Here is a 24,526-nt window from a genome sequence, read left to right on the forward strand (position 1 = left end):
TCCCACACATTCCTTAGGCTAGAAATCTGACAGGCCTGGTCCAGCGCTGCCAAACTGGGATTACAGGAAGGTACCATTGGGCACCAGCTAACCACTTTTAATTTCATGTGGCCTTCAGGAACCTGCTGACTCTACGGAGATGGATGATAAGGCAGCAGTAGGCGTCTCCAAGCCCCTCCCTTCCGTGCCTCCCAGCATTGGCAAGTCGAACGTGGACAGACGTCAGGCAGAAATTGGAGAGGGGTCAGTGCGCCGTCGAATCTATGACAATCCATACTTCGAGCCCCAATATGGCTTTCCCCCTGAGGAAGATGAGGATGAGCAGGGGGAAAGTTACACTCCCCGATTCAGCCAACATGTCAGTGGCAATCGGTGAGAGCCTGGGGATCCCTTCTAGATGGGTGACTGAAGGACCTCACCTCAGTGGACCCTGGGCGAGGGTTAATCAGAAAGTCTAAGTCTGAATGCTCTCGTGGTCCTGCCATCCCCAGAGGGTGGTGTTTTGATCCAGGGGTTTAGGAATTACAGGAAGGGAGCAGCAGCTGCAGTGTAGCATAAGGCTCATACTCCCAAGGTCAAGTACCCCTGCCTGGGGCTCATAGGTGCCACTGTGCATTCAAGGGCTCAAAAGCTGCTGCGGCCCAACAGCTTGAGACTGGCAAGTGACTCAGATGCAGAGTCAGACTCTCGGGCAAGCTCTCCCAACTCCACCGTCTCCAACACCAGCACCGAGGGCTTCGGGGGCATCATGTCTTTTGCCAGTAAGTGCCTTCAGCTGTCTCTCTCATTCCTGTGTTCCATTTTCTCTACAGCAGAGCCTGACTATCGCAAATGTTGTTTAGAACTTCACATGTAGGGCTAGGTTAGCATTAGCAAGCTCTAATTCAGTCATTTGGGTGATACTGAATAAGGTGTTTTCAAGTGAGGGCAGTAAAGGACAGGGACAGATTAGTCATTATCATTATGCCTGGTCGTTTCAGTCTATTTCAGGTAAGAGCTGGATGGGTAACTGGAAAACAGGCAGTAAATTCAGAATCACACACTTGTACTTATATTTAGTGGAAATACTCTGGTCAAATTTGATTTGAGTCTATATCTGGTATCTTCTTTGCCTCATAACGGACTCTTCCATGAATGTGCTTTGAAATTGATACGAGATTGAATTTTGTGCTTAGAGAGTATTTCCAGCAGTGTGGGGTGGTATCAGTTAAAGATTGAAGACAGACTATGGACTAGAGAGAGCCAACGTCGAGGATCCCTGTTATCGTGAGTTTCTTCAGCAGCCAGGGAGGGGCAGTGCCAGCTTCAGACCAGAAGCCCGTTAACTGCCTGCTTTCATGCTGTGCAGCAGTAGATGAGAGACTCGGATATTATCATGTGAGGTGGACAGAGAAAGCTGTTACTGGGTTTTGGCTGCTCCTGGCAATGGCTCCATTGTTTGCCTGGAGTTAGACTTGATCCTTTCTAAGACAGATCAGAGATGATCTGATCCATCAAACTGGGATTGTGTTTGGAAAGGAGGGAGGTGCAGATGCTGATAGTCATTAGTCTAATGCTTTGATTACTTACTCTGCCAAGTCATCACTCTCGCACCCTCCCCTTGATAGGCAGCCTCTATCGGAACCACAGTACCAGCTTCAGTCTTTCAAACCTCACACTGCCCACCAAAGGTGTCCGAGAGAAGGCCACACCCTTCCCCAGTCTGAAAGGTAACTACAGCCTTCCTTTTGCCAAGCCAGGTTTCTCCGGGAGATATTTCAGGCTGTGGGTTCATGTCAGGAGCCCTGTGTCTGGTGAATCCTTTGACCTGGTTGTCATCCCTCATGTTGCTCCTCATGGCTTTCACTGCACATCTTGGGCTCCGATGGTTGTCAAATGGAAACCATCTTCGTAGCTAGAGAGGGCCCTGTTATGTCATTTAGGACAATGGCAGCTGTGGGATTACTGCTGCTTCTCGGGAGGACCCTGTCAGGGTACGTGATTAACATAGGGATCATCAGCCGCCTCCAGTCGTCTGCTGGGTTGCCACTGCATGAACTTAGGACAAACTCCATGCCAAGGAGCTGGCCCACCAGAGAATGGTTATGGAGAGACTGGCAGCATTTATAGAGCACAGCCTCTCACCTCTCACGCACTCATAAGCCTGTCAACCCAGGGCTTGTGAGCGCGCCAGGTAGTATTTGTTAGTTTCTAGGGGCAGTTAAGACCTTATTTGAAAGCCAGGCGCAGTGACTGACACCTGTAATCCCAGCACTTGCACTTTGGGAGGCCAAGGCAGGTGGATCACAACGTCAGGAGATCAAGACCATCCTGGCTAACATGGGGAAACCGCATCTCTACTGAAAACAAAAAAAAATTAGCCAGGTGTGGTGGTGGGCGCCTGTAGTCCCAGCTACTTGGGAGGCTGAGGCAGGAGAATGGCGTGAACCCGGGAGGCGGAGCTTGCAGTGAGCTGAGATCATGCCCCTGCCCTCCAGCCTGGGCGACAGAGCAAGACTCTATCTTAAAAAATAAAAAGACCTTATTTGAATTTGGCTTGTGCCATCTGACAGTTTCAGGGGCTTTTCTGAATTTGATTTTTTTTTTTTTTTCCTGAGACAGAGTGTCACATCCCAGGCTGGATAGAGTGCAGGGTGGCGATCTTGGCTCACTGTAACTGCTGCCATCCAGGCTCAAGTGATTCACATGCTTCAGCCTCCCGTGTAGCTGGAATTACAGGCACACGTCACCTCGCCCAGCTAATTTTTGTATTTTTAGTAGAGATGGGGTTTCACCATGTTGGCCAGGCTGGTCTTGAACTCCTAACCTTGAGTGATCTGCCCACCTCGGCCTCCCAAAGTGCCAGGATTACAGGTGTGAGCCACCGCACCTGGCCTGATTTTTTTGTTTTCTCTGGATGGTGTGCCGAAATATTTAACTGTGGTAGGAAGTGCAGTGAGAAGCCACCTCATGTATTCTATTTTTTTTTTTTTTTGAGACAGAGTCTTGCTGTGTTGCCCAGGCTGGAGTGTAGTGGCGCAATCTCGGCTTATTGCAAGCTCTGCCTCCTGGGTTCACGCCATTCTCCTGCCTCAGCCTCCCGAGTAGCTGGGACCTCAGGCGCCTGCCACCAGGGCCAGCTAATTTTATGGTTTTTTTTGTTTGTTTGTTTGTTTGTTTTTGAGACGGAGTCTCGCTCTGTCACCCAGGCTGGAGTGCAGTGGCCGGATCTCAGCTCACTGCAAGCTCCGCCTCCCGGGTTCACGCCATTCTCCTGCCTCAGCCTCCCAAGTAGCTGGGACTACAGGCGCCCGCCACCTCGCCCGGCTAGTTTTTTTGTATTTTTTAGTAGAGACGGGGTTTCACCGTGTTAGCCAGGATGGTCTCGATCTCCTGACCTCGTGATCCGCCCGACTCGGCCTCCCAAAGTGCTGGGATTACAGGCTTGAGCCACCGCGCCCGGCCAATTTTATGTATTTTTAGTAAACACAAGGTTTCACTGTGTTAGCCAGGATGGTCTCAATCTCCTGACCTCGTGATCTACCCGCCTCGGCCTCCCAAAGTGCTGGGATTAAAGGCGTGAGCCACCATGCCCAGCCAACCTCATGTATTCTTTAACTGACCTCTCATTCCTATTGGTAAAAAATGTCAGGTTACTTGGGTGCAGTAGCTCACACCTGTCATCCTAGCTACTTGGTAGGCTGAGGCAGGAGGTTCACTTGAGCCCAGGAGTTTGAGGTACAGTGAGCTATAATTAGGCCAGTGTACTCCAGCCTGGACGACAGAGTGAAACCCTGTCTCTAAAAGAAACCAACAGAAACAAGCAAATAACATTGTCAGGAGTCTAAGGCATGTTCTTAGGTGGTGATGGGAACATTGGATAAATGGGCAAAGGGACATCAGAGCTGGTAGTGTAAGAAGCGAACTAGCACTGCCAGGGAATCCACATGTGGCCGAGTAGGCTAGGGATGGAAGGGTGTCAGTGTCACTGGCCTTCATTTGGTACATTTGAAGAGGAGAGCAATTGAAACTCTTTCATTGCATGCTGATGCATTGTCGCATTTGCTGCACTTACCCTCTCACCCACCTCCCATCCTCTTGCCCTGACCCCCACTCCCAACAACAGCATCTGCAAGATGGGTCGCTTCCCTGCACATGCCCTCAGGCCCCTGACCCCCTGTGCTGGATGTTTTCTGAAAACCAGCGGTCCCTCTTTCATGCATGTGTGTGTGCAGTACCTGAAGCCTCCCTGTGTCATTTACCCGCCCCTGGCTTTGAGAGGCCACGTCTTAAGGATGGTCTTTTCTTAGAGCCTTGGTTGTCTCCTGGTCACTTGGCTTCCAGCTCTGAGGTGCCCGAGAACCAAGGTTATGTGCATTCCTCAAGCTTTGGGAGAATGCTCAGATTATCTGGCTTACTGCTCCTCGGAGGGGTAGAGGGGTTGCGGTATTGTGGTGCACCTACTAATTGTGTATTTTGTGTCCCAGTATTTGGGCTAAATACTCTAATGGAGATTGTTACTGAAGCCGGCCCCGGGAGTGGTGAAGGTGGGTCTTGCCTGTGAGCTGTGCATGATCTTTTTTTTTTTTCTCTAGCATCTTCTGTGCCTGCCCGAGGGCCATCCTTCTCATGGAGCTAGCAGCATCACATGAGTGACCTGCTTGCCCCGTTCCCCGTGACGCCCATGCTTGCCCATGGGGCGTGCTGCTGGTGCATGTGGAGTGGCCTGAGTCTCCATCCCCACCTCCTCCACATTGCCATGGCTGGTTTCTACCTACGTATGATGCCTTGGTGCTACCCTCACCCAGCCCTTCTGAGAACAGGCGTGGAACATGGCTACTCAGGGCTGTGCTGGCATGAGCTCCTGCACTATAATAGTGATGTCTCTCATTCCTGCCTCCCCTGCCACAGGAAACAGGAGGGCGTTAGTGGATCAGAAGTCATCTGTCATTAAACACAGCCCAACAGTGAAAAGAGAACCTCCATCACCCCAGGGTCGATCCAGCAATTCTAGGTAATAAATGGTAGAGCTGTTTTAAAAGTTCTCAGGTAGAGGTGGGGTGGTTCCTCTGCAGAACTTTAGGGATAGAGTAGGAGAGAAGCTCTCAATGGGGTAGATGTAATCAATTTCTTGCCAGCACTTCTCATTCTGGCTTGATCTCCATGCAACTGAAAGCTTACAGTGTTGAGCGGGGTGAATCAGCAGTGGTGGGTATTTGGGCAAATCAGGTTCTCCGGAGAGTTGGGGGATGTGGTGGACTTGGACATTCAGAGATGTGGCTTTGTGTTTTACCCCTGGAGGCAGGCATCTAGTCTGGGTGAAAGGTGGGGGGTGCTCTGCAAAGGAGCTGGTGACCACAGAAGCGGTGTGTGGACCCTGTAGTGAGAACCAGCAGTTCCTGAAGGAGGTGGTACACAACGTGCTGGACGGCCAGGGAGTTGGCTGGCTCAACATGAAAAAGGTGCGCCGGCTCCTAGAGAGCGAGCAACTGCGAGTCTTTGTCCTGAGCAAGCTGAACCGCACGGTGCAGTCAGAGGACGATGCCCGGCAGGACATTATCCCGGATGTGGTCAGTGTTGGGGGTAGGGAGTCAGAGTAACTGGGGAGAGGGATGTGAATACCAAAGGCAATTTGCCAACGCTAGCCCCTGGGTTATTGTTGCAGGAGGTCAGTCGGAAGGTGTACAAGGGAATGTTAGACCTCCTCAAGTGTACAATCCTCAGCCTGGAGCAGTCCTATGCCCATGCGGGTCTGGGTGGCATGGCCAGCATCTTTGGGCTTCTGGAGATCGCCCAGACCCACTACTATAGTAAAGGTAGGGATTGTATCTGCTGGGCACCATGCCATCCCCAACTCTCCCACTTGTCTCCCAAAGAGAAAATATATTTGTCTCCAGGACAGATTTCCCAGTGCCATGCTGCTTCCCATCTGGCTTTGGGGTTTTATTTTCTATGCATGTTTATACGTAGTGAGTGTTTTTTGTTATGAAAAATAAGACATCAGCTCATCTTTCCCTGAACTCCTTCATTCCACACCCTTCTGTATCCTGGCTCCTCCCACCTCATGTCTGCGCCTTGATTCCTACTCATTACTTCTCTTGACCTCTTGATTTTTTTCTCTCAGAACCAGACAAGCGGAAGAGAAGTCCAACAGAAAGTGTAAATACCCCAGTTGGCAAGGATCCTGGCCTAGCTGGGCGGGGGGACCCAAAGGCTATGGCACAGCTGAGAGTTCCCCAGGTGGGACCTCGGGCACCAAGTGCCACAGGAAAGGGTCCTAAGGAACTGGACACCAGAAGTTTAAAGGAAGAAAATTTTATAGCGTCTATTGGTACGTATCAGTGTGTTTGGTGCGGTAGAGGGGTCCTGGTTTCTTAAATATCCCTTTCTCCTCAATTCATCCAGAATCCTGCCTTTCTCTGCCCCATGCTTTGCTTCCTAGAGAGAGAAGGAGACCTGTGTCCATTTCTAGTGGTGTTTCTTTGTACTTCTCTAGTCTTTATATTTCATCCACAGCCACCCCTCACCCTGTATCTTCAAGGAAGAATGGAGGTTTTGTTTAGAGGGCCCAGTAAGGCTTACTGCAGGTGGTGTGAGCTGTACTCCTGGCCGCTCTTTTTATTTACATCTGCATTTCTTCACATAGTGGAGAGAATTCCTGGAAGTGCTCAGGAAGTTTATAGATGCATCTTTGGGCTATACAAACGACATTTGTGTCTCTGAAGCCAGTGTCCTCCCATCCAGCCATTACACTGCTCTGGAATGTGCTCCTCTGGGCCATGTCTGGCAACCCCATTTCCCTGGGTTCTGGATCTTTGAGGTATAGGTTTCCAAGTCAGTTCTTTAAATGCTTCCTCATGGACTTGATTAGAATCTTGTTTACATTTGGTGTTTCTCCATTCCCACAAAGGCCGTGCCTTAGTGAGCTTTCTGGGCATCACCTCTGTTTGGCTCACTCCCTGCTTGACCTTGAGTCATCGAGGTTGGATCTTTCTTTTTCTGGTTCTAGGTCCCTAGGCACTCTGCTTCCAGCTGATGTTTCATTGCCATGGCCATTAGCAGTTGCCATGTGCTCCCATAAATGGTGATGTGGAACTGATTCCTTTTTAGGGGAGCTACACTTTCCTAGCCAGCAGAATATTATTCTAGTAGCAGTCAACTCCTGGCTTTCTCCTGCCTCATATGATGTTCTAGAAAAAGTACTGACCTGCTAGTATGGAGGTCTGGAGTTTTAGTCCGATATCAGCCTCCAGCTAGGAATGCAACTTTGGGCAAATAACTTCCCCTCTCAGGGTCTCTGTCTCTTCACCTGGGAAATGAGGAAATCATACGGAAATAAGGAAATCATACTAAGTACACTCTGAAGTTCCTTCCAGGAAAAGAATTACTGTGGTTGCCATTCTGTTTTCCTCTATGAGGATGCTGGTCTTGACCATTTTATGTTCTCTGTCACCTCAGCTGGAAGCATTTTTCCAGATTGCTGGTTGGTAGTGCAGGCACTGGCTCTGGGGGTGAGTGGTTTCTTGAGGAGCAATGAGGAGGGGTGCTAACTGCCTGCATGAATTGGCCTCTGTCCAGTCCAGTGAATCAAACAGATTGGTGTTCATGCTTCTGAAACTCTGGCCGCTTGAGGTGTTCGTCTCTCTCATCTGGAATCTGTAAAAATTGTCCTTCCCCAGCTCATTTGGCAGAGAGAGTGTGGCGTGGTGGGAGTTTAAATGGATCCTAAGTTACATGATCTTGATCAAGTGCTCCAGCCTCTTTAGGACCAGTTTCCTCATGCAAAAATGAAGGAGCTTTGTTAAGGGCCCTTCCAGCTCTAACATTCTGCAGGGTTTTTACTGCCACATTGGGATTGGAATTGGAAATTTGGAATCTGTTCATGAGTTTGGGTGGAGGGGTTAGATGTCTTGTTTTCTGCCCCTTCTCCCCATGAAGATATCTTTGTATCTCTTGGTTGGTAATCCAGTGCCTGAGACTGAATCGACTTGGGTGGGTGGGTTTCCATTTCATCTGTCTGACCAGCCTCTGACTCTCTGTCTTTCTCTCCTGCTTGCATTGCATCTGGGGTAGAATTGTGGAACAAGCACCAGGAAGTGAAAAAGCAAAAAGCTTTGGAAAAACAGAGTAAGGAACAAATGCCCTTTCCTGTTCCCAAGTCTCCCATACCTGCCAACTCCCCAGGCCCAGTTGGGGCAGGCTCCCTTTGTCAGCCCCACCCCAAATTTGCTCTTAGAGGGTGTTTGGAATGGCAGCAGGTAGGTAGCATGTGACTCCTAGGCGTGTGGCACGTAGGCCGCTTCTTTCCTCCTCCCCTCATGTCAATCAGGTTATAACCAGGTGTCTACTGAATACAACTCCCCAGAACTTGGTTCTCTGTTGCTTCAGAGTTGGTGGGGAGAACGTTTGCCTATTTTAGTGCCCCCCATTGGCTGATATCTCCCTCACCTGTTAGAAGGCCTGTGGGCACAGTTGGCAGAGATGGTTGCTGTCCCTCCGTGTTGAGTCTGTAGCTGCCCAACTCTCTGGTGGCTTGCCTAGGCACGCTTTCTTGCTTTCTGTCATTCTGTCCTTCTGCCATACCATTGTGGGTGGGTGGGGGACAAGGGGGGTGGTTTTTATCTCAAACGTAGATGGAGGTAGGCAGTGCCCACCAAAACAGCTGGTGTTTCTTATCTCATCGGGCCCAACCTTTTCTACCTCCTTTAGACACATTTGTTTGGGAAGCATTAAGTGACCTGGGGACCATAAAATGGTTTCAGGTACCAGCAAAGCTCAGACTCTGAGTGCCATGGAATGTGGTTTAGACATTTGTTTGTGGAACTTTCCTTTTTTTTTTTTTTTGAGATGGAGTCGTGCTCTGTTGCCCAGGCTGGAGTGCAGTGGTATGATCTTGGCTCACTGCAACCTCTGCCTCCAGGGCTCAAGCCATTCTCATGCCTTAACCTCTCAAGTAGCTGGGATTACAGGCGTGCACCACCACGCCCGGCTAATTTTTATATTTTTTGGTAGAGACAGGGTTTCATCATGTTGGCCAAGCTGGTCTCAAACTTCTGACTTCAGGTGATCCACCTGCCTCAGCCTCCCAAAGTGATGGGATTACAGGCGTGAGCCACCATGCCCAGCCTTGTGGAGCTTTTTTGTTTTAAGGTGATTTGCTCATAATTTTCTCAGGTTGAGAAGATGACTGGAGAACCCGTTGGGACCAGGTCTGATTTGTCTTACTTGGTTCTTAAGGCATCTGGGGACCTCTTTTTCCAGTGGGTCCTGAGTCGGGAGTAGTCCTTGGAAAGGTGACTGGGATGGGCTGAACAGGTCTGGGACCAGCCTGTGCTGCTGTCCCACCCCCTTTACCAGCCTGCCCCTAGCCTTTGTGCACGGAGTAACAGAAGTCTTCCCCTACTCAGGGCCTGAAGTAATCAAACCTGTCTTTGACCTTGGTGAGACAGAGGAGAAAAAGTCCCAGATCAGCGCAGACAGTGGTGTGAGCCTGACGTCTAGTTCCCAGGTTTGTGACAACCTTGTTGAAAATTACGAGGATTAAATATGCTGTCTCAGAATATTTCAAGTTAAAAAAAAAAAAAACGACCAGACGGCCGGGCACAGTGGCTCACGCCTATAATCCCAGAACTTTGGGAGGCCAAGGCGGGCGGATCACCTGAGGTTGGGAGTTCGAGACCAGCCTGACCAACATTATGAAACCCCGTCTCTATGAAAAATACAAAATTAGCCAGGCTTGGTGGCGTATACCTGTAATCCCAGCTACCTGGGAGGCTGAGGCAGGAGAATCGCTTTAATCTGGGAGGCGGAGGTTGTGGTGAGCCAAGATTGCACTATTGCACTCCAGCCTGGGTAACAAGGGTGAAACTCTGTCTCAAAAAAAATAAAATAAAAATAAAAAAAATAATAGCCAGGTGCAGCAGTTCATGCCTGTAATCCCAGGACTTTGGGAGGCTGAGGCAGGTGGGTCACTTGAGGTCAGGAGTTGGAGTTCGAGACCAGTCTGGCCAAAGTGGTGAAACCCCATCTGTACAAAAAATGTAAAAATTAGCCCGGTGTGGTGGCGGTCACCTGTAATCCCAGCTACTCAGGAGACTAAGGCGGGAGAATCACTGGAACCCGGGAGGCAGAGGTTGCAGCGAGCTGAGATTGCACCACTGCACTCCAGCCTATGCCACAGAGTGGGACTCTGTCTCAAAAAAAGAAAAAAAAATTAACCCTCAAAACAATATAAATATCTAATGATAAGGAATTGTTAAATAAGTGTAATAGATCCATGTAATGCAATATTAGTATCCATTAAAGGTTGTGTTTTCAAAAATTTAGTGACATGAGAAAATGTTTAACAAAGCTGCATATAGTGTGATTCCAATTTTATTTTTAAAATGTATTGAGAAGAAACTGAAAGGAAATATACTAAAAACAGTGCTTAAGGTGGGAGGTAGATTTACAACTTGTTCTTATTTCCTTATTCTTTCATGTATTTTCTACAATGAGCATGTACTTTTTTAATGCATTGTTTTTTGTTTTTTGTTTTTTGTTTTTGAGACAGGGTCTCACTCTGTCGCTTGGGTTGGAGGGCAGTGGTGTGCTCTCAGCTCACTGTAGCCTCAACCTCCTGGGCTCAAGTGATGCTCCCACCTCAGCATCCTGAGTAGCTGGGACCACAGGCACCCACCACCACGCCTGGCTAAGTTTGTGTATTTTTTTGTAGAGATAGGGTTTCACCATGTTGCCCAGGCTGGTCTCCAACTCCGGGGCTCAAATGAACCTCCCACCTCAGCCTCCCAAAGTGCTAGGACTACAGGCATGAGCCTCTGTGCCAGGCCTATTTCTTTTTTTTATTATATAAGTTGTACATATTTTATATTCCGGAAACAAAAGTTGCTCGTGACTTCTCTAGGGATGATAACAGAAGGGTGGGGATGGGGAGAAAGAAGGTACAGTATTTCTGTGGGAAACTGAGAGGAGATTGGACACCTCCCCTAATGTTCCTGTGTCTTGTTTCAGAGGACTGATCAAGACTCTGTCATCAGCATGAGTCCAGCTGTTATGATCCGCAGCTCAAGTCAGGATTCTGAAGTTAGCACCGTGGTAGGGGAACACCACACTGGCATCTTGGTGGGTGGGGTGTGGATTTCCCCTTTGGAAAAGGGCGCTACTTTCTCTTTGGAGGCTGCTCTGAGTCTCAGGTCAGCATGGTTCTCATGGTGGAGAGGTTTAGCATCATAAGTGTGTGTACATGAGATTTCACCCAGAGCTTCTCATCTTATGAGGAAGGTACTTCCAGAGGCTGTCTGACACACCTTTGAAATTGAATACTTTTTTATGGTGGCAGGGAGCTCTAACAGCTTGGCATTTCTGGGGCCCATCCCTGGGGACTATCTCTTACTACCTTTTTTCTTTTCCAGGTGAGTAATAGCTCTGGAGAGACTCTTGGAGCTGACAGTGACTTGAGCAGCAATGCAGGTGACGGACCAGGTGGCGAGGGCAGTGTTCACCTGGCAAGCTCTCGGGGCACTTTGTCTGATAGTGAAATTGAGACCAACTCTGCTACAAGCACCATCTTTGTAAGCTTTGTTTGCCAACAAAAGAAGACCATTTTTTTAATGGGGGAGGGAAGCAGGCTAGAAAAGAATGAAAGTTAAGAGACACTAAAGAGGTGAAGGTTAAATAAGGAAGAGGTAATCCTCATATATTTGGCTGTAAGGAAAACATTTCTTAAGGCTTTTTTCAGTCGTTTGACTTACGTTCTGGGACTTTTAGAACCCTCTCCTGAATCACTGATGAGTTATGCTCCCTGCCCAGTCAGATAAGGGCTTCGAATCCTATGTAGTATTAATCCCCAGGTCTAACACAGGCAAAGTGATGCCTTTGTGGTATTTGTCAGGACAATCACAGCTCTCATTTAGTACCAGTCTGTTTCTATGGAGTATCCAGTTTTATTTTGGTCTTTGCTCTATTTATATAGCATCTTAAAATAGCATTCTATTTTAGTATATTACTAACAGTTATTTGAAGTTTTCATTCATTAATAAACATCCATGAAGTGATTTACTAAGTGCCAGATTTTGTGCTAAAGAAACAGGGATGAAAAAGGCATAATTTTTACTCAAGAAGTTTGTGATTCACTATATTGCTGTGAGTAGTCTCTTCTAATAGGTGAGGGGAACAATGCCTTAGGAAAAAAGAACTTCCCTAGGTCACACAGTAAGCCTGTGATCAGCTGGAAGGAGATGAATTCTTTTTAGTCCTTGCCTTAGACATCTGGGTTTTTTGTTTGTTTGTTTGTTTGTTTTACACAGGGTCTCACTCTGTTGCCCAGGCTGGAGTGTAGTGGCACAATCACTGCTCACTGCAGCCTTAACCTCCCAGGCTCAAGTGGTCCTCCCACCTCAGCCTCCCAAGTAGCTGGGACTGCAGGCATACACCACCATGCCTGGCTAATTTTTTTAGTTTTTTGTAGAAATTGGGTTCCCCTCTGTTGTCTAGGCCAGTCTCAAACTCCTGGGTTAAGTGAGCCTCCTGCCTTGGCCTCTCAAAGTGGCATGAGCCACTGTGCCCAGCCTCTGCTTTTTAATGTATATCTGCCTCTATAGGCTGTTAAAACACTGATAGACTTGCCACTTTATTAAACGGAGATGAGAATGGATGTGCTGTATAAGAGCTTATAGGCATAGGTCCTTATCTTTGGCCCGTGGGGTGAAAGGAAGAAAAATTTAAATGAAACCAGCTATTTAAGACTGGTAATCATTCCCACTCGCAGAGCCTTCAGTATGTGTTTTTAATAGATTCAGTGACCTCCCAGAGTGAAGATTGGGAATAGGATTGAGAGACTATTCAAGTTGATGGGCCTTAATTCTCTCTCAGTCTGAACACACTGGTTGGTTGATTGAATGATTAATTGATTTTTCTTTTGTGCTGACAGTCATTAGGGGTTTTCTTCTTCTTTTGAGATGAAGTCTCGGCTTCAATGCCCAGGCTGGGAGTGCAGTGGTGCAACTGCCTGGCTCACCCAGCCAATTTCTTGTATTTTTACTTGCTACATTGTTTCACCTCGCATAGCTATGATGGTCTCTGATTCCCTGACCTCATGATCTCCCGCCTCAGCCTCCCAAAGTGCTGGGATTACAGGCGTGGGAGCCACCGCGACCCGCCAGGGGATTTTTCTTTTTTTTTTTTTTTTTGAGACAGAGTCTCGCCCTGTCACTCAGGCTGGAGTGCAGTGGCTGGATCTCAGCTCACTGCAAGTCCTCAGCCCCGGTTCACCATTCTTTCCCCAAGTTCCCCAGCCTCCCGAAAGCTGGGACTACAGGCTACGCCACCTCGCCTCTTGGCTAGTTTTGTATTTCTAATAGAGACGGGTTTCACTGTTAGCTAGGATAGTCTCTGGGATCTCCCTGGGATTCCTTGATCTCACTCTGCCTCGGCTCCTCCCAAAGTGCTGGATTACAGGCTTGAGCTGTCACAAATTGTGGACAATGTTTTCTTTCTTTCATATTAGTTCAACCTTCACCCCAAAATCTAACTGACATGGATCGTAGTGTTGTTGACAACAGGTCTAGCCTGCTAAGTACTTCCTGTTTGTATCTTTAGATGCTTTTCTTTCAAGCCAATAGAGGTTACATTTGTGGTGGAAGGAGCCAGAGAGAGGAAAATTACTTCTCTCTTCCAAAGAAAAATCCCTCCACCTTGAGCCGCCTTCTGAACTTTTCACTGTAAGACATCTCAGTGTTTGCTGTACCCTTCCAGCCAACATAACTGTGGGAGGATAGGCAACCATCAGTTTCTCAAGTAAATGGAAGCTGCAGTGAGAACTGTCTACAGCATTTTACCAAGGCCTTGTAGAGGCTCCATTATTCCAAAAACACCTTGTTAGCCATTTGTGTGTCTTCTTTTTTAAGAGAGATCTGTTCCAGCTTCCATTTGCCCATTTTTAATAGATTGTGGTTTTTTGTTGTTGAGTTCTTTGTTTCTTGTATATTCTAGATATTAATCTCTTTGTCAGATGAATAATTTGTAAATATTTTCCATTCTGCAGACTGTCTCTTCACTCAGTTCATCATGTCCTTTGTTTTCAGCAGAAGCTTTTAGTTTAATATAATCCTGTTTGTCTACTTTTGCTTTTTGTTGCCTGTGCTTTGAGGTCTCCATAAACTTTTGCCCAGACCAAACCTGAAGCATTTCTGCTACGCTTTCTTCTAGTAGTTTTATAGCCTTTTGGGTCTTATATTTAAGTCTTTAATCCATCTTGGGTTGATTTTTGTGTATGGTGAGAGGCAGGGCCTAGGTTTTATTTTTCTGAATAATGGATATCAGGTTTTCCGGGAAAGCACCATTTATTGAAGCAGGATTTTGTCCCAATTCCCTGGTATAATATTCTTGGTTCCTTTGTCAAAAAACAGTTGGCTATAAATATAAGTACTTTTTTTTTCTGGGTTCTATATTCTCTTCCATTGGTCCATGGGTCTGTTTTTTGCGCCAGTAGCATGCAGTTATGGTTACTATAGCTTTGTATTTTGAAGTCTAGTAGTGGGATACCTTTTGCCTAGGATTGTTTTGGCTATCTGGGGGTCTTCTTTGTGGTTCCATATGAATTTTAGGATTGTTTTTCTATTTCTGTGAAGAATACCATTGGTATTTTGGTAGGATTGCATTGAATCTGTATCACTTTGGTAGTATGGTCATTTTCACACGTCTCTTTCCAATCCATGGAATGATGGTGCATCTTGTATCTTTTTTCCTAAACTCATTCTACACTGTTTTCTATTTTTCCTCATGGAGATCTTTTTTACCTTCACTGAATTTATTCTTTCTTTGTTGAGACGGAGTCTCATTTGTCGCCCAGGCTGGAGTGCAGTGGCCGGATCTCAGCCTCACTGCAAGCCCTCCTGGTTTATGCCATTCTCCCACTCCCAGCCTCCCAGCTGGGATTACAGGCGCACTCCTCGGGGCTAGTTTTTTGTATTTTTGGTAGAGACGGGTTTCACTGCTTTTTAGCCAGATGGTCTCCCCATCTCCTGATCTCGGATCCGGCTTCACCCAGCCTCCCAAAGTGCTGGATTACAGGTTTGAGCCACCGCCGCCTCGGCCTTGAACTTCATTCTTAGGCATTAATTTTTTTTTTGAGATGGTGTCTCGGCTTGCTGCCCGTGGCTGGAGTGCAGTGCATGCGATCCCTGCTCACTGCAAGCTCCGCCTCCCCGGTTCACTTCCTGCCTCAGCCTCCCGAAAGAAGCTGCTGGGACTACAGGCTCTCACCACCATGCCCGCTAATTTTTGTATTTTTAGTAATTATTCACCCGATAGCTTTGTGATGATCTCGACCTCCTGACCTCGCGACCACTCCACTTCTCGGCCTCCTCCAGCGGCGTTGGGATTACAGGCGCGTGAGCTACTCGCCTCTGTTGTTTTATTGTTCGTATAGACACTACGATTTTATATGTTGATTTTGTATCCTGCAACTTTATTGAATTCACTTATTAGTTCTGGAGTTTCTAGTGGAGATTTTAGGCTTTTTCTTTTCTTTTTTTTTTTGATAGAATGAGGCTGGAGTGGCAGTGCAAGTGGTGCACATCAGCTCACTGCAGCCTCCACCTACTGGGCTCAAGCAGTCCTTCCATCTCAGTCCCTCGAGTAGCTGGGACTACAGGCATACGCCACCATGCCCAGCTGATTTTTGTATTTGTAGAGACAAGGTGTTCCCATGTTGCCCAGGCTGGTCTGGAACTCCTGGGCTCAAGCAATCCACCTGCCTTGGCCACCCAAAGTGCTAGGATTAACAGGTGTGAACCACAATACCCAGCCCGCTTTGAGGGACACTTTGACTTCCTTCTGTCCAATTTGGATGCCCTTTCTCTCTCTGGCCTAATTGCTTTGATTAGCACTTCCAGTTGAATAAAAGTGGTGGAAGTAGACATCCTTGTCTTGTTACAGATCGTAGAGGAAAAGTTTTCATCTTTTCCCCATTTAGTATGATGTTGGTTGTGGGTTTGTCATATGTGACTTTTATTGTTTTGAGGTATGTTCGCTCTGTACCTAACTTGTTGAGAGGTTTTATCATGAAGGGGTGTTGACTTTTATCGAATACTTTTGTATTTGGTATTAGTTTTTCTTTACATGTTTTTAGAATTCTGCATTGAAGCTATTGGGTCCTGAGCCTTTCTTTTCTTTCTTTCTCTTTTTTTTTTGAGACGGAGTCTTGCTTTGTTGCCCAGGCTAGAGTGCAGTTGCGCAATCTCAGCTCACTGCTACCTCCACCTCCCGGGTTCAAGCAGTTCTCCTGCTTCAGGCTCCCAAGTAGCTGGGATTACAGGCACTCACGACCACACCTAGCTAATTTTTTGTATTTTTAGTAGAGACGAGGTTTCGCCATGTTGTCCAGGGTGGTCTCGAACTCCTGACCTCAAGTGATCTTGCCCCCCTCGGCCTCCCAAAGTGCTGGGATTACAGCCGTGCGCTCCACTGCGCCCAACTTTTTTTTTTTTTGAGACAGAGTCTTGCTCTGTTGCTCAGGCTGGAGTGCAGTGGTGTGATGTTGGCTCACTGCAACTTCTGCCTCTCAGGTTCAAGCAATTCTCATACCTCAGCCTCTCGAGTAGCTGGGATTACAGGTATTCACCACCATGCCTGGCTAATTTTTGTATTTTTAGTAGAGACAGGGTTTCATCATGTTGGCCAGTCTGATCTCGAGCTACAGGCCTCAAGTGATCTGCCTGCCTCAGCCTCCCAAAGTGCTGGGATTACAGGCATTAACCATCATGCCCTGTGATGGGAAGCTTTTTATTACAGATTCAATCTCATTACTTGTAATTGGACCGTTCAGGTTGCTATTTCTTGGTTAAATCTTGGTAGGTTGTTTATGTCTAAGAATGTATCCATTTCTAATTTGTTGGCATGTAGTTATAGTCCCTAATGATTTTTTGTTTTTCTGTGATGGCAATTGTAATGTTTCCTTTTTTGTTTTTGGTGTTTTTTTGGCGGGAGTCTTTTCTCTCTCTTTCTCTCTCTCTCTCTCTCTCTGTCTCTTTTGGTTAGTCTAGCTCTAATGGTTTGTGGATTTTGTTTCTCTTTACGAAAATGAACTTTTCATTTTGTTGATTATTTATTTATTTATTTTGAGACGGAGTTTTGCTCTTGTTGCCCAGGCTGGAGTGCAATGGTGCAGTCTTGGCTCACTGCAACCTCCACCTCCTGGGTTCAAGTGATTCTTCTGCCTCAGCCTCCCAGGTAGCTGAGATTACAGGTGCCAACCACCACACCCGGCTATTTTTGTGTGTGTGTGTGTTTTTACTAGAGATGGGGTTTCGCCATGTTGGCTAGGCTGCTCTCGAACTCCTGGCCTCAGGTGATCCACCTGTCTCAGCCTCCCAAAGTGTTGGGATTATAAGCGTGAGCCACCATGCCTGGCCTATTTTTTTTTAGTCTCAATTTTATTTCTGCTCTGTTCTTGATTATTTCTTCTACTAATTTTGGGTTTAGTTTGTTCTTGCTTTCACAGTTCTTTGAGCTGCATCATTAAGTTGATTTGAAATCTTCCTACTTTTTTGATGTAGACATTTATTGCTAATAAGCTTCTTTCTTAATACAGCTTTTGCTGTATCTCATAGGTTTTGGTATGCTGTGTTTTTATTTTCATTTGTGTGAACACATTTTTAAATTTCCTTCTTAATTTCTTTGTTGACCCATTGGTCACTCAGGAGCATATTGTTTAATTTCCATGTATTCGTATGATTTTAAAAGTTTGTTATTTCTAATTTTCAGAGCACAGTGTTCCCTTGTGGTCTGAAAAGATACTTGCTGTGATTTCAGTTTTCTAAAATTTCTCGTTATACTTATTTCGTGGCCTAATATGTGGTCTGTCCTAGAGAATGTTCTGGGTGTTGATGAAAAGAATGTGTATTCTACAGCTGTTGGATGGAATGTTCTGTAAATGTCTGTTAGGTCCATTTGGTCTAAAATGCAATCTGAATCTAAAATGCAGTTTAAATCCAGTGTTTCTGTGTTGATTTTCTGTCTAGATGATCTGTCCAATGCTGAGAGTGGGGTATTGAAGTCCCCAACTGTTACTGTATTGGAGTATGTCTCTCCCTTTAGATCTAATAATATTTGCAATATTTGCTTTATATAGCTGTTTGGTGTTGAATGCATATGTATTTGCAATTGTTATATCCTCTTGCTGAAGTGATCCCTTTGTTACTATATAATTACTTTGTCTCTTTTTAGGTGTTTTGTTTTGTTTTGTTTTGTTTTGTTTTTTTTGAGACAGTCTCTCACTCTGTCGCCCAAGCTGGAGTGCAGTGGTGCGATCTTGGCTCACTGCAACCTCCGCCTCCAGGGTTTTCAAGCGTTTCTTCTGCCTTAGCCTCCCAAGTAGCTGGGACTACAGGTGTGTGCCACCACACCTGGCTAATTTTTTTGAGACGGAGTCTGGCTCTGTCGCCAGGCTGGAGTGCAGTGCAGTGCAGTGGCCGGATCTCAGCTCACTGCAAGCTCCGCCTCCCGGGTTCACGCCATTCTCCTGCCTCAGCCTCCCAAGTAGCTGGGACTACAGGCGCCCGCCACCTCGCCCGGCTAGTTTTTTGTATTTTTTTTAGTAGAGACGGGGTTTCACCGTGTTAGCCAGGATGGTCTCGATCTCCTGACCACATGATCCGCCCATCTCGGCCTCCCATTTTTGTGTTTTTAATAGGTATGGGATTTTACCATGTTAGCCAGGAACTCTGGATCTCCTGACGTGGTGATCCAGCCACCTCGGCCTCCCAAAGTGTTGGGATTACAGGCGTGAGCCATTGCACCCGGCTGAAAATCTTTTAATGAATAGAAAATCTACTCAGCAGTAGCAGATGAAGTTAGTGATATTTCTTAGGGACAGTAAAAGATAGGAAAGAAGAAATGAACATTTCTCAATTACTAGCCATGTGCTAGGCACTGTTAGGTGCTTTATATGTATCTTCAAATTTAATTCTTGTAAAGTAGTCCTATGAGGTAGGTATTATAACCTTCCTTTGACAGATTAGGAAAATGAGGCTCAGAGAAGCTGATTTTTGTACCTAAGGTCACATAAGCTAATAAGAGGCAGGGATCTGAGCCTTAGTCAGTCTGATGGTAAACCCTGGGTTCTTTCTGCTGTGTTACGTAACTACACAGAGAATTAATCTGATTGTTATTGTTGTTGCTTTAAAGAGAAAATAATCTTACAGAGACTAAGGAGTAAAGATAAGTCAAAAACGAAAACTTTATTGTATAGTTTAGGAGGCAGTAACAGAAAGCAGCGTAAGTGGACTTGCAGAAGCATGGGTACTGGAGTTTATGTTGTTAATGGATGGTGACTGGTGTGACAGCCTCTTAGTGAAATGCTTGGTTTCCTTTGCCCCTGTTCATTGCTACCTTGGCCACTGACCTATCATCTCTTCTCTCTAGGGTAAAGCCCATAGCTTGAAGCCAAGCGTAAAGGAGAAGCTGGCAGGCAGCCCCATTCGCACTTCTGAAGATGTGAGCCAGCGAGTCTATCTCTATGAGGGACTCCTAGGTGAGAAACACACTGGGAAGGCCCTTTGCACTGGAGAAAGCTGGCTCAGCCAGGGGAGAGGGTCACACTGAACAAGTAGCTGGTTGGCTTTCTGCTGATCTCAATGCTGACATTAGATAGCAGTTTTATACCTGAAGCAAGCGACTTACTGTGTCCAGAACAAGCAGTGGGTGAAAACTGGACAAGATTGGGTTTTGGTGTTAATCAACAGCCTCTGCCTTTCTGTCTTCCTTTCTTTCCTTTCTTGCTACCATGGTCCTTCCTGCTCTCAAATTGGCAGGAAGGGACAAAGGATCCATGTGGGACCAGTTAGAGGATGCAGCTATGGAGACCTTTTCTATAAGTAACCACATTTATTTGTGTGCTGTGTTCATCCCTCCTCCTTGGGAGGGACTGGGCCTTACTTGAAGGCATCTGGGGCTGGTGGCAGGCATGTTAGATCTGGGGTAGAGAGATTGTGTTTGCTTTGCCCTGGAATTTGTAATTATTCCCTTTTATCTGGATTTTACTCTTTATTTTTGTTTGGCAGCTATATTCTTAAATGTTAAATAGGCCCCCTAAGAAACCTTTATTCTATGCAGGCAAAGAGCGTTCTACTTTATGGGACCAAATGCAATTCTGGGAAGATGCCTTCTTAGATGCTGTGATGTTGGAGAGAGAAGGCATGGGTATGGACCAGGGTCCCCAGGAAATGATCGACAGGTATGGGGCTTAGGAAACCATTGGGAATATGCAGACTCAGCCTCCTCCTGGTTAGTTCCGTGGTCTCCCACTTGAGGGCTGACTTGTGCTTTGTCTTCTGCTTAGGTACCTGTCCCTGGGAGAACATGACCGGAAGCGCCTGGAAGATGATGAAGATCGCTTGCTGGCCACCCTTTTGCACAACCTCATCTCCTACATGCTGCTGATGAAGGTAATGTCATTTTTGCTGTGTCCAGCTCCACTGATGCTAGAAGGGCAAGGCTTGTTCCTGTCACCTGAATTTCGGGGCAGCTGGGAAGCTATCAAGGTATCTTACTTAGGGCTGTCTTCTTGATTGAAAGTCTGAGGCCTCTCTGCCAGCTTAGCAATGTTCTGTTTCTCTGAAGCTGCCAGCCTGTTTTACTAAGGAGTGTTGTAGAAATAACTGATGATTCTCTTTTTTTTTTTTTTGAGACAGAGTCTTGCTCTGTTGCCCAGGTAGGAGTGCAGTGGCGCAATCTCAGCTCACTGCAACCTCCACCTCCCCAGTTCAAGTGATTCTTGTGCCTCACCCTCCCCAGTAGCTGGGATTATAGGTGCAGACCACCATACCCAGCTAGTTTTTGTATTTTTAGTAGAGGTAGGGTTTCACCATATTGGCCAGGCTGGTCTCCAACTCCTGACCTCAGGTGATCCACCCGCCTTGGCCTCCCAAAGTGCTGGGACTACAGGCATGAGCCACTGCACCTGGCCAAGAACTGATGATTCCATACTATTTATTTATTTATTTATTTCTATTTTTATTTTTTTTGAGACAGAGTCTCACTCTGTCACCCAGGCTGGAGTACAGTGGCACGGTGTTGGCTCACTGCATCCTCTGCCTCCCGGGTTCAAGCAATTCTCCTGCCTCGGCCTCCTGAGTAGCTGGGATTACAGACGTCTGCCACCACGCCCAGCTAATTTTTCTATTTTTAGTAGAGATGGGGTTTCACCATGTTGGCCAGGCCGGTCTCGTACTCCTGACCTCAAGTGATCCTCTTGCCTCAGCCTCCCAAAGTGCTGGGATTACAGGCAGGAGCTACCATGCCCAGCCATTATTTGTTTATTTTGAGATTTATATGGTCTCCCTTTACTGAGTAGTTTCAGGATGCCAGTAGAGCTTCCCACAAAATACAATGAATTAATTTTTCTTTTTTACAGTAGTGGATTTTTAAAACTTAGAAAGGATGCTCAGGACCAGGAGTGGTGGCTCACGCCTGTAATCCCAGCACTTTGGGAGGCCAAGGCAGATGGATCACCTGAGGTCAGGAGTTCTAGACTAGCCTGACCAATATGGTGAAATCCTGTCTCTACTAAAAATACAAAAGTTAGCTGGGCATGGTGGCTCACGCCTCTGATCCCAGCTACTTGGAAGGCTGAGACAGGAGAATCGCTTGAACTCTAGAGAAGAAGGTTGCAGTGAGCTGAGATCGCACCATTGTATTCCAGCCTAGGCAACAGGAGTGAAAATCCATCTCAAAAAAAAAAGAAACGATGCTCAGATTTTGTTTTTCAGGACAGCCCTATATCTTACAGAATTTTCCATAGTTATAAGAAGAGCCAGCCATTAACAAAGTAATAGTAGACAGAACTTGGTATGTTGTACTTGGTTTTGTGGCTGTGGAAGACGTATGTTACCAAGTAGAAGAGTTCTGCTCTCAAAGGGAAACATAAGTGTGGAGTTGATGGGTAGAAGAGAATTGTTTGGAGAAGGAGCCACTGGGTTTCTCCTCCTTTTGTTCTCCCCAACCTCCCTAAGTGTGAAGGGATCAGTTGATCAAATGCAGAGAATGCCCCCAGCCCCTCTTGGTTTGCTTCATTTCCTGGTGTAAGTTTCACTGTACTCTGGAATTTGGAGGGTACTGGTTGACTCTGGCTGGGAAAGGATGATGATCCCTAACCTTCAGAGATGTCTTAGCTACAACCCAGTCTGGTGTTGCCACTCTAAGTCATTTCTGAATTACACTATGAAGAGCCTTGGGGGTTTTCAGAGCCCTTGTAGGGGTGAATGTTGTGGTATTGAGTGGGGATAGGGAGAAAGTGTCCTCTGGAACCAGAACTGCTCTAAGAGCCACTTTTCTGCAGAAGCTAACTAGAGACAGAGCCAGGACTTTTCTTCCCCTCATGGTGGCAGAATACACAGTTGAAAGTTTTCTCCCTTGTTCAGTGATGTGGTCTTTCAGAATTTCACTTCTCTCAGATGGTGGGAAACCCACTTGTACATTCTCTTCTCTCTACCTCAGTCGAGAGGAGAGCAGATCCCTTGTTAAGAGTCCTGTTTTGGCTTTTCAGGTAAATAAGAATGACATCCGCAAGAAGGTGAGGCGCCTAATGGGAAAGTCGCACATTGGGCTTGTGTACAGCCAGCAAATCAATGAGGTGCTTGATCAGCTGGCGAACCTGGTAAGCACATCTGGCTACCCCTTAGGCTTCCCATGGGTCGTTTCTTGGTTTGTGTCACTTCCAGTCCAGTTCACCCCTGATTTTGCAAATGGAGCAGTTGTCTTTGACTCTAAATGAGGCATTAGTCCCTGTGTTCTGTGATGGGATTCTCTGTATAAAACTATCATAGTGCATCAGTTTTGATGTGTGGTCTGGACTGCTGAGGATTCAGAAGGTGAAAACTATTTCAAATTATTCTAAAATGTTATTTGCCATTTTCATAGGGTTACGTTTGCACTGATGGTACCAAAGCAGTGGTGGGTACAACTGCTGGCACTTTAACCCAAGTGAAGACAATGGCCCCAAACTATGCCAGCAGCCATTGTATTCCTTGCCTCGATACACTGTCAGTTTTTTATTTTTGTTTTGTTTGTTTTTTGAGACAGACTCTCACTTTGTCGCCCAGGCTGGAGTGCAGTAGCGCAATCTTGGCTCACTGCAATCTCCACCTCCTAGGTTCAAGCGATTCTCATGCCTCAGCCTCCCGAGTAGCTGGGATTACAGGCGTGTGCCCCCACACCCAGCTGATTTATTTATATATATAGAGAGAGAGAGAGAGCGCGCGCGAGAGAGAGAGAGGGAGAGACAGAGTTTCACTCTCTTGTTGCCCAGGCTGGAGTGCAATGGTGCAACTTTGGCTCACTGCAGTCTCTGCCTTGTGGGTTCAAGCAGTCTTCCTGCTTCAGCCTCCTGAGTAGCTGAGGTTACAGGCATGCACTACCATGCCTGGCTAATTTTTGTATTTTTAGTAGAGACGGGCATTCGCCAGGCTGATCTCGAACTCCTGACCTCAAATGATCTGCCTGCCTCAGCCTCCCAAAGTTCTGGGATTACGGGCGTGAGTCACTGCACCTGGCTTACACTCTTAGTTTTTTAAAAATGCTAGTTGTGCTTATAAATGTCCTTGAAGAAGCAGTGAAAACTGTTACTTTTATTAAATTGATTGATTATACTTTTTTTTTTTTTTTTTGAGACGAAGTCTCGCTCTGTCGCCCAGGCTGGAGTGCAGTGGTGCCATCTCAGCTCACTGCAAGCTCTGCCTCCCAGGTTCATGTCATTCTCCTGTCTCAGCCTCCCTAGTAGCTGGGACTACAGGCCCCCGCCACCACGCCCAGCTAATTTTTATATTTTTAGTAGAGACGGGGTTTCACCATGTTGGTTAGGCTGGTCTCTAACTCCTGACCTTGTGATCCACCCACCTCGGCCTCCCAAAGTGCTGGGATTACAGGTGTGAGCCACCACTCCCAGCCAAGGGAGACCCCATTTCTACAAAAAATAAAAAAATCAGCCAGGCACGGTGGCATGCACCTGTAGTCCTAGCTACTTGGGAAGCTGAGGTCACTTGAGCTCAGGAGGTTGAGGCTGCCATGATTCACGATCGCACCACTGCACTCCAGCCTGGGTGACAGAATGAAACCCTGTTTCAAAAAAAAAAAAGATGTATGGAGAATAGGAGCTCACTGTTGCCCAGGCTGGTCTCCCAACTCCTGCCTGGGCTCAAACAGTACTCCCGACTTGGCCTCCTAAAGTGTTGGGATTATAGGAATGAGCCCCCATGTCTGGCCTAAATGGATTTTAATGTAATAGTGTAAAGCGTTCATTGATGGGCTATCAGATTCCACACTGCAGCTGACTTTCAAAAGCTGCTGTTGCTGGGTGTTGTGATTTATGCCTGTAATCCCAGGTACTTGGGAGGCTGAGGCAGGAGTGTCACTTATGCCCAGGAGTTCAAAGCTGTAATGGGCTATGGTCATGCCACTGAACTCCAGCCTGGGTGACAGAGCGAAACCTTGTCTCTAAAAAAAAAGAAGCTGCTACTTCTCAAGTTCTGGTATAGTGTTAAAAAAAGAATAC

The 24,526-nt window shown here is 46.7% G+C and overlaps 1 protein-coding gene across 39 annotated transcripts in view; it reads left to right on the top strand.

The window, feature by feature from the left end:
- Positions 1-24,526, top strand: part of LOC101024278 (MAP kinase-activating death domain protein) — a 57,952-nt gene that overhangs the window by 16,713 nt on the left and 16,713 nt on the right. For 10 of the 39 annotated variants that reach the window (XR_004177525.1, XM_009186115.4, XM_017948417.3 and 7 more), the window contains 17 exons: positions 119-372; positions 622-761; positions 1,608-1,709; positions 4,467-4,526; positions 4,891-4,993; positions 5,363-5,549; positions 5,645-5,795; positions 6,104-6,310; positions 8,053-8,106; positions 9,387-9,487; positions 10,990-11,073; positions 11,391-11,549; positions 19,402-19,510; positions 19,791-19,853; positions 20,092-20,212; positions 20,318-20,423; positions 22,523-22,633. Coding sequence is in view for 38 of the 39 variants with exons in the window: in XM_009186115.4 (XP_009184379.1) it covers positions 119-372; positions 622-761; positions 1,608-1,709; positions 4,467-4,526; positions 4,891-4,993; positions 5,363-5,549; positions 5,645-5,795; positions 6,104-6,310; positions 8,053-8,106; positions 9,387-9,487; positions 10,990-11,073; positions 11,391-11,549; positions 19,402-19,510; positions 19,791-19,853; positions 20,092-20,212; positions 20,318-20,423; positions 22,523-22,633 (2,112 nt within the window). In the remaining variant the exon portion in view is untranslated. The remainder of the gene's footprint in view (positions 1-118; positions 373-621; positions 762-1,607; positions 1,710-4,466; positions 4,527-4,890; positions 4,994-5,362; positions 5,550-5,644; positions 5,796-6,103; positions 6,311-8,052; positions 8,107-9,386; positions 9,488-10,989; positions 11,074-11,390; positions 11,550-19,401; positions 19,511-19,790; positions 19,854-20,091; positions 20,213-20,317; positions 20,424-22,522; positions 22,634-24,526) is intronic. The other 29 variants (XM_009186117.4, XM_021925818.2, XM_009186122.4 and 26 more) reach the window with 23 other exon arrangements.

The sequence above is a fragment of the Papio anubis genome, chromosome 12 (assembly GCF_008728515.1).
Source record: "Papio anubis isolate 15944 chromosome 12, Panubis1.0, whole genome shotgun sequence".
NCBI lineage: Eukaryota > Metazoa > Chordata > Mammalia > Primates > Cercopithecidae > Papio > Papio anubis.